Genomic DNA, 17,882 nt, shown 5'->3' on the forward strand with positions numbered 1-17,882 from the left:
GTGTTAATCAAGTCCCATACATTTCAATATTTTTCCAGTAAATGTGACTAAAGACTAAATCCAATTTAAGGATTGAGGTGGAACATAAGTAAAATCTCACAATACTCCTCATATTTAACTCATGTGAGAACCAAATAAGACATTCACTTGAGATGTTTCATGCACTTATAAGATACTTGTCTTGTTTTTCCTTACTATCACATGGGGCAGGGAGCATGTATTACTTGGAATGCAGTAAACGAGAGAGAAGCCTTTTCTCCTCAGTATAAACTGAACTACAGAGAAAGAGAAAAGGAGAATTCCTAGAAAGTTTGAATAAGAAGTTCCCACTGGTTCATAGTTTTGGCTAAATGTTCTAGTAAGGTGACAATCCTATAATTTCTGTCTAATTCTATTGCTGAATTTGGTACCTCTCCAATCTGATGAAATAAAGGGAAAACAAGGAATGTAAATGAATGCTACATATCATGGGAACATCTAGCTTGAAGATTTCCCCCTTTTGGGACTAAATCTCTCAGAGATATAGTCCAAAAAGCTATTTTCCCCCAACACTCTGGCACTGATTTATAAAACTATTGGCATGGAGGGAGTGGGAAGTCTCCCAGGAAGAGGCAGGTAACTTGTTTAAGCCCTAATTTAGGGGATAAGCCTGCATCTCAGCTATACCAGTGCTGAGGAGTGGCTGCCATGTCAGTCAGATGGCAAATCCAGTTCAGGATTTGACTAGCTTTGAAGGAGCAGTCTAAGATACTGGCCCTATTTAGGAGTAGGGGTTAGCACCTTGAAGAGATCCCATAAACCTGGATTAAAAACTGGAGTGGAATAACCACCTCACTAACATGGGAGCAACCACTGGACTATACCACTTCAGGCTGCAAGGCTCACACACTCACCAGTACTAAAGACGTTCTCCATATAGGTAACAAAATGTCTGGGGGAAGTTCTATCTCACATTCTTCTATATATGGTAATGTATTTTTCTAAGTCTGGAGCAATGCAGCCCAAAAACATTTAACAATGCAGTGATACGGAGGTTGATCTCACTTATTCCCCTTGGCTTATATGTATAGTTTCAAACAGAGATGTAAACGTAGATTTGTTAATTCATTCCGAGAATCCAAGGCATAGTCCTGAGTGAAACAGCTCTTCGTTGAAGTTTTTAAACTTTTGGGCATGGCCAAATATTCTTCATCAACTCTGGTTCAGTGCCCTTGATATCAAGTGCCATCATGTTTTTCTCAGTCTTTGTGCAGCACTGCACAGGGATGCTTAGATCTTCTAAACACCTTTGAAACAAGCCTGATAACAAGTTTCAGAATGGTGCTGAAATTATAGGAACAGTAGCTCAAATCTTGCATGATGCAAGCCAGAGAATGGCCTGTGGTCTTTCCATATCGATTAATAAAGCTCAGGTTGTGATAAGAAATATGCTTTACTGAAGTCCTTACTAGGCCAGTTGGTTTTAAAGGGCACATGTGGTTTGAAAAACCAAAACATAGGAGTGGCTGTCACTGGTGTTGGCCCAAACATCTCACACCCTCTGGCATGGTTTTGTTTAACCAGTCATCTGATGATGCTGATCATCCTTGATAGACTTGGTGGCTGTAGAGCAATCGTCCCCACCTTTTCCTCCACCAATCGTCCTATGCAATGTTTGCCTAAATCCTTCATTTTTTAAAAAAAAGAGAGACAGATCTCTTTTCTTTAGGACCAAGAAAGTCTTGATTTTCTAAACACTGCAGCAGTTTTTGGTGAACGTAGACTTTTTTAGAGTTGTCCCTGACAGGTTAGTAACTGACTTGTCTTCCTCCTTGCTGTCACTTCTTTTTCGTACTTCTCTGCAAAACAGTAGTTTAAGATTAAATAACAGCTCTTATGAGGAACAATGAATGATCAACTATGACCTTTCATTCATTACAAAAGAAAGGTAAGTATCATAGACTGTCCCAACATCAGATTCCTTGGATAAATTTCATGTCATCTATAGTCTAGGGACCAATCTCCAACCTGTGACCCACAGTGGGTCACACCATCCCTCCCCTTCAGTTGAAATCAGAAATGGACAAAAGTCCAGTTTTTAAAAAAAGCTTTTTTTTACTTTTTAAAACTGAAAAAACATGTGAAGGAGTTAAGCAACTTTATCCATAAAAAGGACACAAGGTGACCTACAACAAGTTTAAAACAAGATCAAATAAGTTTAAAAATTAAAAAAAAAACCTATCCTATTAAAACACCAATAAGTTAAGACAATATACAGTGGTAGCTCCTGGGGTTTGGTTCTAGGCCATGGATGCTGAAATCCCATTATGTGCAATGCTACAGTAAAACAGTGTCTCTTATATAAAATGGCAAAATCAAGGCTTGCTTTTGGATTTTTTTAAAAGTATTTTCAAGCCATGAATGGTTGAATCCATGGATGCAGAATCCATGGATATGGAAGGCTGACAGCACAATCATTCAGAAACATAGCAATAAGGATACAAGTACAGCACACAACCCTCATTAAAAGAACGTTCTGCCCAAAGGGTTAATCACCAAATGCCTATTTAAATAATCATCAAATGCCTGTTTGGCAAAAGGGGCTAGTCTAGTATCCCATGGGAGAGCACAGAGGCTGCCAGTCTAGAATCCCTTGGGAGAGTATGCAACAGCTTGAGGGTAGGCACCAAAAAGGACCACAAGATGGGTCTGTGAGAATGATGGAACCAAGAGAAGGATCTCATGGATTTTAAGACTTGAGTAGGTTCAGTCTATCAGATAGTCTGGACCCAGGCTGTTTAGGGCTTTATAAATCACAAACAGCACTTTGAATTTCTCCCAGAAACAGACAGGTAACTAGGGAAACTGTTTTAACAAGGGAGTTGTGTGTTGGTTAAGAGGAGAATCACACCTCCTAAAGCATAATTATCAATGTTTTAGCTGGGAGAAATATGGAGAAAGATCTATGGTGGAGCTTCTGGCCCTTGAACCACATATTACTCATCCCTCTTTCAGTCAATACCCATGTGTATGTATCATCATTCTAGAATTTGGCACAGTAAATATCTACATTATTCCATTTTGGCACATAAGGGAAAGGAAATTTTTAGATTCTTTTACATAAAATTTACCAAAATGAATGAGAGCAAAGTAAATAATATTAAGGTGGATTTTGTCCTGCAGATCATTGACAGATGTGATCAATGGATATAAAGAGTAGCAACACTGTCTCAAGATGTGTCTACACTAGTGTTTCATTGCAACCAGTGTAACTCAGTTTGCCATGTTAGATCGTTGTACATTTTCATACAGATGCATTGCATCCTATTTGGATTGCAGTCTGTGGTTGGGAAGGGTGGGGGGAAGGAACTCCTATAGATGATATTATGAGACATTTGGGGCTGTACAGGCTCAGAATCATGCCCTTCCAAAACAAATCACCTACGTTAACAATTATTCGGGTGACCAGGGTGAATCGGCTTTTCAAAGAACATTCCTCACACTGGAGGCAAAGTGTACTTTCACTCTCAAACAATTTACTTGTCCTAAATTAAAGGCAAAAGGCCAATTTTCTTCCTACTATTGGGGTTGTATAATTGATTCTGTCATTCCCTAGAAATCATTTATGTATTAAGCTAAGTCCCTGAAAATTCCTGGAACTGACTTGTATCACAGTGCAACAATTAATTTTAAATTGACATTGCCTGAAAGAACAAAAAGCATGGCTACACTACCAGTGCACCCGTTATCACTGGAAAATTTCTCTATGCTTGGAATAAACCAACATATTTGTCTCTTTCCAGGCATCCAGTATTTACTGTACTTGCATTATGTCAGCGAGAACATTTGAAAACACAAAACAGCAACAAAGTGCTACTCTTAACTTGGTTATAAATACCAACTATAACTTCAGACATTACATAACGTTCATTTGAAGCTCCAAGATATGAATGAACAATTCATGTAGGTTCACATCTTAGATTTAAAAAACAAACTAAAGATCCTAGAATTCCTCGTAAAGTGACTACAGCCCAGTTTCAATCTAAAAAGTACCTTCTCCAAACTTTGTGCCTGTTTGGTTACTGGAATAACAGACTATGGCGTTACAGACTGCCAAAATAAAGCTGCTTCGGGTCTCTTTGGAGGTATGCTATTTAAATAATGCATGGGTCCTAAGATTCCGGAGGTTGCACCAAAGCCACACTCCATTCCTAAGCACCGGAGTGCAGCTTTTGGTGCAGCTTCCGGATTCTTAGGATGCATGCATCATTTAAATAGCATACAGTGGTACCCCGGGATACGAATTGATCGCGTTACGAAATTTCCGGGATACGAAAAAGTTACATAGGAAAAAACTGTTCCGGGTTACGATATTTTTTTCGGGTTACGAAAGTTTTTTCGGCGCGAAATTCAAATGTGAAGAGCGGCTAGCGGCTTTCCAGCTGCTAGCCGCGCTTCGGAAAAGCCTTTTTCGGGTTGCGAAATGTATCGGGTTACGAACGCCGCGGCGGAACGAATTAATTTCGTAACCCGAGGTAGCACTGTACCTCCAAAGAGACCCGAAGCAGCTTTATTTTGGCAGTCAGTAACAGGCCCATATCAGTTTAATTAGGAAATGAACTTTTTAAATCAGGGATGGGAAATTTCCCCAAGATCACAAGCCACATGTCCTGTCCCTCCCCATTCTGCCAACCTGGGAGAGGCACACCTCCCTACTCCACAAATTATAGCCAAAGAAGTCTCCCAGTCACATGGCCTCTAGGGGATATGTTGGACAATTTGGGCATGTTGTGAGGGTCCCTTGGTCTGTTTTAGAGTTTTAAACCTTTTTTTCCAGTCAAGATATGAATGGAAGTCACTTTTGATTTGGGGGGGAAGCCCTTTTCCCAAGCTTAAAACAGGTCAGGAGAACCCCCTCTCCCAAATGTGGAAAATTGACCCCAAGAGCCCCTAGAGCAGTGGTACCCAAACTTTGATCTTTGAGATATTTTGGGCTTCAGCTTGCAGAATTCCTGAATGTAGACCAAAGTGGCTGGGGCTTCTGGGAGTTGAAGTCCAAAACTCCTCGAGGACCAAAGTTTGGGTAACACTGCCTAGAGGAAATGCCAGGGTTCATCAAAAGAAATTGGGGTAACTGAGGTATGGTCCTAGTTAGGTCCAGAATGGGGGCATGTGTAGCCCCTGGATTGGGGGTAGTAAAATACTACAAATTTAAATCAGCACCAAATTCAATTTGGCACTTTGTCCACCTTTTTCGAATCCTGAAGGCCACACTTTCTTCCTAAGCCATAAAACAAGGAAGCTGATGGATGCCCCATTCTTCTCTATTTTGCTTGAAAGCAAGAGCAGAAACAGTGGCTAAGCTATGGGAGGATGTGGTGCAGCTGCTAGCCTCCTCCTTCATGTGCTTAGGAGCACTGCCTTGAGATAGTGCAATTTGTTGCTGCCACTAGGTGTGCATGCTTGTCAACATACGTAAGGTGGAAAGGTTCCCTGCGATGGCAGGCACTAGGCACAGATGGTGAGCTGTGTTTAGGGCTCCTCAATAGTGCCTAAAGCTTGTGGAGGGGAGAGAAAGGAATGCCACACTGATATATTTTTCAAATTTACACAAAATGATACCTATGCAGATTTTTTTAAAAAAGTGAAATTTAATAAACTTGATTTTTTTTTCCAAACTACCTTTTCCATGGTGCTAAGAAAGTTAATTTCTTTGAACATACCGAGCAAGATGAAGTACTGCCTCCACGATATTAGAGCCATCTTTAGCACTTGTTTCACAGAATAAAGCACTGTAAGCCTAGGAGGAAAGGGAAAAGCATATTGATATCTTCAATTATAATTTCACTCAGATATATTAAAATAGTTGATAATAAGCTAAACTATAATATTGTTTACAAGACACAACTGTATATCTACTAGATAGAGCCCTGTGGTTTTCTCTACTGCAGAAGTTGCCAACACATTGTCCAACAACCAGCACTTAAATTAGTGGCAGTTTTCAAACTGAGCACCTACTAAGTGAACACTAAAAACACTTTGAATTACAATCCGAGTCACTGATTACTCAAAATCCAACAAACTCAAGACCTATCTGAATCTAATATGTTCACTCAATCCTACTGCTTGTGATCTAGGCCAGAGATAGGAATAATATGGCTCTCCAAAAGCGGACTACAACTCACAGCAGCCCCAGCCAGTGTAGCTATTTGTGGTGTTGAGCACTGCAGTCCAACATTTTGAGGACAACAAGATTTCCAGTAGTGATCTAAGTTTTCTTGCACGTGATCCATGGAATATCTTAACTCTTACCATGGCCAGTTTTTCTCCATAGTTTATTGGTACACATTTCTGTCCTTGCTCAGAAACCACCTGGCGGAGATCAGCTTTGTTTCCCACCATCATGATTGGGATGTTTTCGTGTGTTGCATCCTGGAACAAGTATAAATTGTTTATTATTATTGTTGTTGTTGTTGTTGTTGTTATTATTATTGCAAAGATCGCTAAGATAAAAGTCATCATGATATTGATATTGATTTTATTGTTGTACATATTGAGAGTATGTATTTTCCCTGGAAAATGATTAACCATCCATTATGAAGCCAAGCCCTCCCTCCAGTCCATCTGCCTTGGTCCAGGCCTTGGAGGTAGAGAGGAACTGCTGGACCTCTTACCCTTTCCCTCCACCACTCCCTTCTCCTTCTGTGTCATGTCTTTTTAGATTGTAAGCCCGAGGACAGGGAACCGTCTAACTCAAAAGATTGCATGTACAGCGCTGTGTAAATTTACAGTGCTTCATAAATAAAGGTTAATAATAATAATAATAATAATAATAATAATAATAATATTGGTGGAATATCACTGATTTGGTTTGATTTGATAGCCATAAAGTTTATGAATTAGGATGAGTGGTAATAGCCTAAGCATTCTAATATCTACTATCAAACCTCACACCAACAAATGTTAATGGGAATACCTTCACTTGTGACAAAATCAAGGATAAGTCGATTATATTTTACAGTCACATTTAACAAAATCATATCAAGGTGGTCTCACAGTTTGCGATATTGTATTCACGTATTCAATAAATGGAAGCCATTTTTCAACAAAAGTATCATGACTTATTAGTCCCTTATTATCTGACGATTTCTCTAAAAGCCATAAATCTCATACTCTCTTCCACCACCAGAGATCACCTAATCTTAAAGTATGGTCAGTTGTTATAACAAACTCTTGTGATAAGGAAGACAAATCTTTTGGAACTGGCCGAGATTGCTAAGATAAAAGTCATCATATTGATACTGATTTTATTGTTGCAATATCACTGAGTGTATCCTTATATCCAAAAAAACTACAAAACTGTAATACCCTTTTTAGGCCAACCAAAATGCACAAAATACATGTTGCAAGCTTTCAAAGCTCCACTGGCTTCTTCATCAGGAAACAACATTAGAATCACAAACCTACTTTCTGTAGAATTGTTGCTATTCACAGTTAAGATGATATAGAGGGATATTTATGTAGGCAGGCCACTCATCCTTATAGCCAATACAATTGCCACAACTGTAGTACTCTAAGGCTGCATCTGCATCTGCACTGCAGAAATAATTCTGTTTCACACCACTTTAACATAACAGTCATGGCTGCATGCTATGGAATACTGGTAAGGCACTGGAGTACTTGATCTGAGAATTCCCCTCTCTAAGCTGCCAATCCCAGGACTCCATAGGATGGAACCATGGAAGTTAAAGTGGAATCATATACTGCAATTGTGTAGTACAGGGGTAGGCAACCTGCGGCCCGTGGGCCGGATGCAGCCCGGCAAGGCCTTGGGACCGGCCCCAGCCTGGTCCTGCCGCCGATTGCCGCCGGAGCCTTTGGCCTCTCGCGTGAGGGCGTGGGGCCTTTGGCCTATCAGGAGGAGGCAAGCAAGGGGGGCAAGCGGCGGGCAAGGGGGGCAATTGTCTATAGAAGCTTCAGAAACATGCATTTATATTAACATGTTTTTAAAAATCAGCAAATTTTTTCGTGTGTCCTCCATTTTTTAAAAAGTGTCCTCCATTTGAAAATTGTGTCCTACATTTGTCCCGGTTTATTTATTTATTTAAATTTTTAAAAAGTATTTAATTATTTATTTTTTGGCTTCGGCCCCCCAGTTGTCTGAGGGACAGCAACCCGGCCCCCGGCTCAAAAAGATTGCCTACCCCTAGTGTAGTATGAATGAGTCTCAGGTCATAGTATTGAGCTGTAACCTTTAAAATCAGAAGAGGCTACCCTTGAAAAGAAACGCGATCAATTGCCTTCCAAGCCAGAGTTCTGTTTAACCTCCCTTCATGAAAGTATTTGTCATTGGCTAAAACAGAACACTGCCTGGCTATGTACTCCAAGTAGTAAAACACATTTACTGTAATTAATCTAAGCTCAAAGTAACGTTTTTCTATACCAATGTGAATAATTGCTTGGGGGGGGTTGCATCCTTGCTACCCCTCGAGTCACATTGGTGCTTCCAGGCATACTGGAAGAAGCATACTGTTACTATTGGTTGCCATTTTGGCCCAGTTTTGAGCTCCAAAGATGCGATTGCGGGTGGATTTGGAGAATACTGAAGGACAGTATGGATCTACACAAAAATGGTCTTTCCCTTCCCTCCTCAGTGATCCATGTACCAATGCCGTCTGCAATTGGCCAGTATGATGCAGTGTCCTTAGCTGTTCCTACTTCAGGAAAGGAGATACTATTCTTAGCACCAGTCTACCAGGGTATCAGCACAAGACTGGGTCCTCCGTTCTATAAATTCTCCTATTGCTCTAGTAGATGAACTGGATACAAGTGGGCTACAACATAAATCTAATGGAAAACTGAACTGTAAATGTACTTCACAAGTTTTACAAGGTTAAAAGTACTTACTGCAATCATATCCACCCATTCTCGTACATTAAGGAAACTCTTCTCGCAGGTAACATCATACAGCAGAAGCACTCCATCTGCTCTTCGGAAATAGGATTTGGCAATACTACGGAACCTTTCAACAAAAGAGTTATGTTAAAAGCCATACTAGGTCTTCTAGCCATCTTATTTTGTTTTCTTCTGCAGAAATCTCAGGAGACCAGGCCTAGCCTGAATCCATTTACTGCAAGAGGCAGAAATGGTTCTCAAAGGAAATAGGAGGTGCCACAGTAAAACAAATCATCTAGCCAAGATTTTCTTTTAAGAAAAGAAACCAATGGTAACATAGCCCCTAAATATCCAGGAATCATTAAATGCCCATACAGGTGGAACAATACATTTTAATATTGTTAGAATCATTATTCATAAACTAGCACAGGGTGGACAAGCATAAATCTCTTTTGAGAACCATGTGATCTTGTTTACTTAATGAAAATAGCACTAAATGTTTAAAAAGCAGCAAAAATAGAAGTAATTCATTCTTGCTAGACCAAAACTTTAACCTCCCCCAAACATTTTCCCAATATAATGGCAAAAGCCACTGTATGTTGTCTGTTTGATAATGTCAGTATGTTGCCTCAAAGGTTTTCAGCATCAGATGCCAAAAGATTTCAACTTCATATGCACTGTAATGTATTAAGAAACCTTTCTGCACAAATAACTTTAAAATAAAATGATAGAAATGCAGAACAAAGAGAATATTTTCCCCCTCAAATACAATGGATATGTTCTCTCTAGGAAACTCTAAGTCCTCCAGCGCAATTCTACCAGTAGTTGACCAGAGTTGTGTTAGAGAACCTAGATATTCCTAGAGAAAACACTACTCTAGGCATCTGTAGGTCCTCCAGCATGAGTCTATGATCAAGTTCTGGCAGATGTTGACCACAGAGTTACACTAGAGGACCTGGAGATTCCTACAGAGATGTTCTCTTAGGTAAAATGTAGCTGGACAACTGTATTCAAACTTGCTTGACCATACTGTTATATAAATACAGAATATTTTAAAATTAATTATATAGTATATCTCATCCAAACTCTATCCCTTTTTCGTGTGTGTGTGTGTGAAATTTACCCAAATGATTCTGGATAATCTGCTTAGGAGTTGCCACATTGTGAAGTCGAAGGCTTTCATGGCCGGCATCCATAGTTTTTGTGGGTTTTTGGGGCTATGTGGCCATGTTCTAGAAGAGTTTATTCCTGGAATAAACTCTTCTAGAACATGGCCACATAGCCCCAAAAACCCACAAAAAAACTATAGTTGCCATATTGTTTTGTCTTTCTGTCTTTTTCTACTCAGAGACCAAATGAGTCCATCTACTGATCCATCATAACTTCCTACAATATAAATACTGGTGACCATGTTTGTAAATGATGATTTATAGCACAATCGCAAAGCAATCTTGGCAGTCCCAAATACGTGAGGCTACAGTTCCAACCATTCCAAGATGGGATGGCTATTGCCAGTGTTCTAGTCTAACACTTCTAGAACAGCCCAGATTGGGAAAGGATGTTTATATCTAGACTTCAATATTGTTTCAATTTGCATAAATCTTAGGCTACATCAATACTGCAGAATTAAAGCAGTTTGGCATCACCTTAAATGTCATAGCCCAATGCTATGAAATTACGGGATTTGTTGCTTTGTGAGACATTTAGCCTTCTCTGTCAGAGAGCTCTGATGCCACAACAAACTACAAATCCCACGATTCCATAGGATGGAGGGACAACAGTTAAAGTGGTGTCAAAATGTGACAGAAGCTTCAGTTTCACTGTTGTTTCACTGTCTGATTTACAATGCTAAGTGATGTTCAATATGATTTACACTTGCACATGTATTATTTATTTAAGAAGATCCATGTGAGAGTCATATGCACATATTTCAAAGCTTATTCTATTACAGGACTAAGAATAGATTCAGCCTCTGCCGATAAAAAGCCGCATACCATTAAAATCAACCCTACCATCACTCCTGCTAGTCTTCAGCCAAAGAAAGTAGACTAGATTTTACAGAGCCATGGCAATTGGGCCATATTACACCATATAAGTGATTACTTCTATGAGTTTCTACTCCGTCCCAAAACACATTAAAAAAAAATCTTCTTTCTGCCAGGTGGTCACAGTAGTTTTAAGAAGTCCATCTAAGATTATGTACAGTGCGCCTTTGCTTTATGCGAGGGATCCGTTCCAGACTCCCCCGTGTAATGCAAATATCGCCTATGCTCAAGCCCTATTCTTTCGTCCCTATGGGACGTGCCACCCCTTCTCCCTGCGTGGCACACTATATCTGCAAAACTAGGAAAGTGGAGAATATCAAACATTATCTTTTACATTGTCCTCTTTATATATCTCCTGACCTAGACAAAGGTTTCTTGAATGTATTTTACATTCCCTTTCCGACAGATCTTGTTTTCAGCAGATTTGTGTTCTTCTGGCCAGCAATGATGTATTTATTACTTCTATGGTAGCAAAACTTGGTTTAGCTAGTAAGAATAGAATCAATTTTCTTGATGGGAATAACAATTAGAATTTTTCTAGTTTTCTGTCTTTACTATTTTATCATTAATGACGTATTACTGTATCTCGTTGTTGGGCTTCTCTTACTAATTTTACTATGTTGCTTTATCTGTGGTTTTTGTGCCTTGATCTTTTTATACTGTTTTTGTATTTTCAATATTGTAAGGCTGAGATCCTGCATTAAAGCGATGGAATGTAACTTATACAATCACAAAGGTATGCTAGTGACTGTGCCACTTCATCTCATTACAAGAATGCAGCACTACAAAACGAAATGCATATTGTGCATTCATGTGTAATGCAATGCACAATAATGGTTTATGCACAATTTACAATGCAGCGTGCAATGATGTGGCAATGGCACTGCATGTGTAAAGTCCTTTTTCATAACTTTCAACTGAATGCAGGCATTATGTTTGAGATATGCATGCTTAAGATAAACTATGCAGGCACAAGACACCAACAGGATGCCAGATGATAGTTTGCAATCCTATGCATGTTTGCCTAGGTGTGAGTTCTTCTGAAGCCAGTTGGCTTTAATTACAGAGTTCATGAAAAGTACTTTTTAGATTACACCTCCCAGAATCCTAAAGCTAGCACAGTGTATTCTGTGAGATATAGTTTGAAACAAACAACAAAACCAAACAAACCAAAAAACAGGTTCTCCAAACTATGCTTACTTCTCAGTAGACATGGATTGCACTTAAAGTGTTTTACAATTTCTTTCAGCAATATTGCTGCTTTATTTTTAATTCAAAGACTGTAATACCATACTAACCTCTCTTGTCCTGCAGTGTCCCACAGTTGTAACACTGTTGGTTCCCCATCAACAATGAGCCTTTTCATCTGAAAGTCAACTCCTTAAGGGGGGGAATAACATAATCCATTAAATTTCTCTAAAGAATGATAAGAATCTGGCAGTACAAGAAACACCAGTAACTAAAAATCAGGATAAGAGACAGAAGGCAGAAGAATCACAGATATATATTCATTTCAGGAGTTAATTTTTGAAATGTAACAGGAAGAAACAAGGTAATGCACAAGATTATAAATTAGTAGAAATGCCATAAAAAGGCATGTGAATCCATAGAAATCAGTGTTTAACAAATGAACTGGGGAGAAACGTGTTTTCAGAATTTACAACTTTGTGCTAAAATCTTCAACAGGAAATTATTATCAGGGTTGTATTTGTTATAAGTTATTTGTCGTAAGTAACATGACATTATTTTTGCATATTTGTATACTTGTAAGTATTTAATAAAGTCTATCTTTTAAAAACCCACTAGCATATTAGATGGCATGGATTTAAAACCACATTGATGAGGAAATTACAAGTGAATAATAGCAGAGTGCTATTTTGCTAATAGCAGCAAAGTTAATATGCAACACTCCACCCAAGCACTCACTGGGTGACAGGAATTTAGTATTCCCACTGTGACTCTAATGAGATGTTCCATTAATAGACTGTAAGTGTGTTTTATCTTTGTGGAGATAATATTCTTTATAAAAGCCATGTGCACAGGATACAATTACCTGACTGATATATGAATACCTTTTGCATCAACTATGAAAGGCATATATACATATAAATGGAGAGGGGTGTCCTTCCCCTCTTAATATAGGTAAGAAAAGCATCAAAAGTAAAGACAAAACCCTTTGGGGTTTTTTTTTTTCATCCTTGCAGACTAGAGTTACAAATTTCTACAGAATTCTCCCCACTGCATAAAAACATGAAGATTTCTGTGCAGTTTTTAAACTCTGGCAAATTGATACTGTTCTTATTTTATTCATTTATAGACTCAAAGTGGCTTGCAACTTATTAATAAGAGTACAAATTAAAAACTATACAAAAACATCAGTTAAAAATATACAGTGGGGCAAAAAAGTATTTAGTCAGCCACCAATTGTGCAAGTTCTCCCACTTAAAAAGGCGAGAGAGGCCTGTAATTGACATCATAGATAGACCTCAACTATGAGAGACAAAATAAGAAAACAAATCCAGACAATCACATTGTCTGATTTGGAAAGAATGTATTTCTAAGCAAATGAATAATTTCTGAGGGAGTATGCTTCATCATTGCCTCTGTTTCTCTTGTCTCAGCAAGGAAATGAACAAATATTCTTTCCATGCCCAGTTAAGAGTGTAAAATATAATCCCTGTTCCCACTTTTGCAATCTGAAGTTTTGCAATAGCTGCCTATGCTGAACTACCACGACCCCCAACCCCTCCCCATTCTACCTACAATGGTCATATCCTTAACCACAGTTTTCTCCCAACCTCTCAGATTGCATTGAGAGGAACAAGATGATGGCTTTACACTTCACAATACAGGCAGCCATTTTATATTTGTCCTCAAAATGGGAAGCTTGAATTTGAGGTCTTTCTTGGCCACTAAACTCAGCAAGACATTTTCCCTCACAGGATTTCTGTGAAAGCTAAAGGAGATAAATCCTTGTATTCCATCCTAATCTTCACAGTGGAAAAGTGAGATTCTAAAGATGAAAGGAGGCAAGCCATTAGGAACAGACCACATTTCGTCTTGTCTGTCCTTTAAATGGTAAAGCTGAAATTCATCCAATTACTTCAGAATCTGCAAGTAAAAAATTGTTGGCCCGGTACAGACGGGCAAAATGCAGTGTGGTGGCAGCGTTACTAGGGTTAGGGAGAGCGCACCATGCACATGCTCCCTAACCCTAATACGTACTGGAGACAGCAAAATGGCAGCACCCTGTCTACACAGGCGCCGCCATTACGACATGATGTCCGCACGTCGCATTCCACTTGTAACGTCATGAGTATGCCATTTGCGCACTTGGGTGTCACAAGCGCAACACAAAAAGAACTCACTTTTTGCAGGTTCTTTTTCTGCCAGCGGGAAGCCTCGCGGTTTGGCAGCTGAGACTTCCCTCCAGCGGAAATCCAGGCACCGGCAGGCCACCCTTTTGGGAAGTCTGTACCCCACCGTTGACACCCAGGAAAGGAAAGGACAGGAACATACCTAGAGTTGCACTGGTGTTCCCCCGAAATTCATTTTTGCAAAGCCTCATCAGGAAGCTTGATTTTCCAACTGCGGCATCCCCAGCAAGAACAATCTTGTAAGCCTTTTCTGAGCTTGGGTATCTGGAGCTGCAGTCTGTGGCATCTGACTAAATATCAAAAACACATACACACACCAGTGAGAGATTTAAAAACAGCCATCTCTCTCCAGTATTATCTATGATCTCCTTGCTAAACCCTAGTTGAAAACTTCATGGATGTCAAGGTAAATGTGAAACACATGAACCATAAATCACAACTTCATATGTTCATTACTAGGATTTGAACTCCTTGTGATGATGATCCAGGATGACAAAGATTGATCTTGGGTGGTGGAAGACAACTCAGTGAAAATGTTAACTCACTCTACTCGAGACAGCGGTGAAAAATGCAAATCCCAAGGTAGGGATTATTGGAAAAGGAACTGTAATGTTTTTTGTATTGCAGTAGGGAACCTTTGGCACTCCAGATGCTTTGGCCTACAATTCCCACATGGTCAATGCTGAGGACTTCTGAGGGTAGTATTCCAAACCATGTGCAAGGCCAAATGTTCTCCACCACAATACAGTATTACAGTTCATTTTCTTATAATCCTAAATAACGCATTTACGTTTTTCACCACTAATATAAAAACATAACAATCTCTTCCATAATACAGTGCTCCCTCGGGTTACGAATTTAATTCGTTCCGCCGCTCCGTTCGTAACCCGAGTAATTTCGCAACCCGAAAAGGGCTTTTCGTTAGCGCTGGAAAGCCGCGCGTTTGAATTTCGCGCCGAAAAAAATTTTGTAACCCGAAAAAAACATCGTAACCCAGAACAGTTTTTTCCAATCTAATTTTTTCGTAACCCGGAAATTTCGTAACGCGGTCAATTCGTATCCCGGGGTACCACTGTAATCTCTAACAAGATGTCTGCTTTTTTCACTGTTGTCTGCAATGCTGTCTGTTATAAATCTGACAACACAGGAGCATTTCAAATACTGTTCACAGTGCCTCACCTGAAGAGAAGGCAAACCAAAAAGAATAGGGGGAGGTTGTTGGAACACTTTCCTTACTAAGACTGAAACATGCTTGGTACTTTTTAAATTGGGAGGAAAATGTATATGGGAAGAGAAATATGACTGACCTTCGTAACATCACAAAATGTATTAAGAGAATTAGGATTCCCTCTTTCATCAACTGTAGAATATTAGAATAACTGGAACTATTTCAACAATACTGCATCATCCAATTAGATCAATATGGAAAATACATTCTACCATCATGTATAATTAATTTATGGAAATTGCTACTATGACATGTGGCAGTTAGCCACTGCTTAAATGCCTCTGAAACTGATTTATGAAGGATGGAGTCCATCAATGGCTATCAGAGAAGATTTTTATGTAATAACCACATTCAGATGCGGTTATTGAATGACAGGTGCTAGAACAAAAAGGGGAAGACTGCTGTTGTCTTCATATCATAGAATCATAGAGTTGGAAGAGACCCCCAAGGGCCATCCAGTCCAAACCCATGCCATGCAGGAAATCACAACCAAAGTATACCCGACAGATGGCCATCCAGCCTCTGCTTAAAGACATCCAAGGAAGGAGACACCACCACTTTCCAAGGGAGTGTGTTCCACTTTCGAATAGCCCTTACTGTCAGGGAGTTCCTCCTAATGTTGAGGTGGAATCTCTTTTCTTGGAGCTTGCATCCATTGTTCTGGGTCCTAGTCTCTGGAGCAGCAGAAAACAAGCTTGCTCTCTCTCCTCAATATGACATCCCTTCAAATATTTAAACAGGGCTATCATATCACCTCTTAACCTTCTCTTCTCCAGGCTAAACATCCCCAGCTCCCTAAGTCATTCCTCATAGGGCATGGTTTCCAGACCTTTCACCATTTTAGTCACCCTCCTTTGAGCACTCTCCAGTTTTTCAATGTCCTTTTTTAACTGTGGTGCCCAGAACTGGACACAATATTCCAGGTGGGGCCTGACCAAAGCAGAATAAAGTGGCACTATTACTTCCCTTGATCTAGACACTATACTTCTATTGATGCAGCCTAAAATCGCATTGGTCTTGTTAGCTGCTGCATCGCACTGTTGACTCATGTTCAACTTGGTCTTTGCTTCCCAGAAGCATCTCACTGGTCACTAACAGCAACAGAAGAATGGACTAAACAGAGCTTTGTTCTGCTCCACAAGGGCTAAGTTTATATTATAAAATATGAGCAAAAAGTATATATTAAAAGAATAGAAAACAAGGATACTAGTAGGAAAGAGTTTAAATTCACTGGGCAGGGAGGGGAGAACTCAATTTTTTAATTTATACATTTAGTTATTTTCCATCTCCAAAAAACATACTTTTCTACATTCAAAGATACAATCTCAAGAAAAGTTACTACTTAAACTCTGATCTCCAGAAGGCTGGAGGGAAGTTGATGTGACATCAGTATCTTTGTTTCAGGAAGTTTCAATGGTTTTAAGGCTATACCTTAATTCTATACTATAGTACAAATCTATACTTACTGAAACAAGCCAGACTGAATGGGACTTTGTTAGACTGTAGCCTATGGCCTGAATCAATAACTGCATCCACATGCCAACAGAACTTTGGTCTTATTCTGAAAACCTACCCCTCACATGAGAAACATCTTTTGAAACTGAATAAAGTTTCAGGAGATATTCATAAGACCCATGATACTGGCCGGATGTAATCTACCAGTTTACATGTGGACAATCAAAGACATTACTAGATATGCCCATGTCCTAGGCCCGTGATGGCGAACCCGTGGCACGCGTGCCAAGGATGGCACGCGGCGTGGTTTCGGCAGGCATGGGGGGCGAGGGAGAAGGCAGAAGGGGCGCATGCCCGTTCCGCCTCCTCCCTGCCATTTTCGGGCCTCTCGCTGTCTCTCTGAAACAGCGGGAAGCCAGAAAATGGCGCCTGGGGGGAGGAGACAGAGGCGTGTGCACGTCTGTCTCCTCCTCCCAGCCCTCTTCCCTCCCGGCTTCCCTTGGCTCACTGGGAAAGGGCTGCACAGAGCCCTTTCTCGGCGAGCGAAGGCTGAGGAGGGGGTGGCTGGGACACGTGCCCAGCTGCCTCCTCCTCCTCCCCGGCCTGGAAGGAAGCCTTGGCCTCCTCTCAGGCCGGGAAGGGGCATGGGGGCCGCTTGGGATCGCGGCGATCGTCGCGGTGTCAAGCAGCCTCCTCTTCCTCCCGGCGAGCGAAGGCCGAGGAGGAGGCGGCTGGGACGCGTGCCCGGCCTTCTCCTCCTCTTGCCTTCGCTCCCCGGAAAGGGCTCCGTGGAGCCCTATGCCAGGGAGCAAAGGGCCAAGGAGGGGGAGGCTGGGACCGTCCTTTTTCCGGCCTCTGAGGGCCCCAGGAGGCACCCTCAGGGGCCGGCAAAGGCCGGAGGAC

General features: G+C 40.5%; 1 protein-coding gene across 1 annotated transcript in view; it reads right to left on the reverse strand.

Annotated features, from left to right (window-relative positions):
* Nucleotides 1–1,677: 1,677 nt before the first annotated feature.
* Nucleotides 1,678–17,882, reverse strand: part of RASEF (RAS and EF-hand domain containing) — a gene marked incomplete at its 5' end in the record, with an annotated part of 54,237 nt that continues 38,032 nt past the window's right edge. Inside the window, 6 exons of the mRNA XM_042447760.1 lie at nucleotides 1,678–1,838; nucleotides 5,703–5,779; nucleotides 6,292–6,411; nucleotides 8,887–9,001; nucleotides 12,218–12,299; nucleotides 14,439–14,586. Coding sequence (XP_042303694.1) covers nucleotides 1,730–1,838; nucleotides 5,703–5,779; nucleotides 6,292–6,411; nucleotides 8,887–9,001; nucleotides 12,218–12,299; nucleotides 14,439–14,586 — 651 coding nt within the window. The remainder of the gene's footprint in view (nucleotides 1,839–5,702; nucleotides 5,780–6,291; nucleotides 6,412–8,886; nucleotides 9,002–12,217; nucleotides 12,300–14,438; nucleotides 14,587–17,882) is intronic.

Source organism: Sceloporus undulatus, chromosome 2 (genome assembly GCF_019175285.1).
Source record: "Sceloporus undulatus isolate JIND9_A2432 ecotype Alabama chromosome 2, SceUnd_v1.1, whole genome shotgun sequence".
Classification (NCBI taxonomy): Eukaryota; Metazoa; Chordata; class Lepidosauria; order Squamata; family Phrynosomatidae; genus Sceloporus; species Sceloporus undulatus.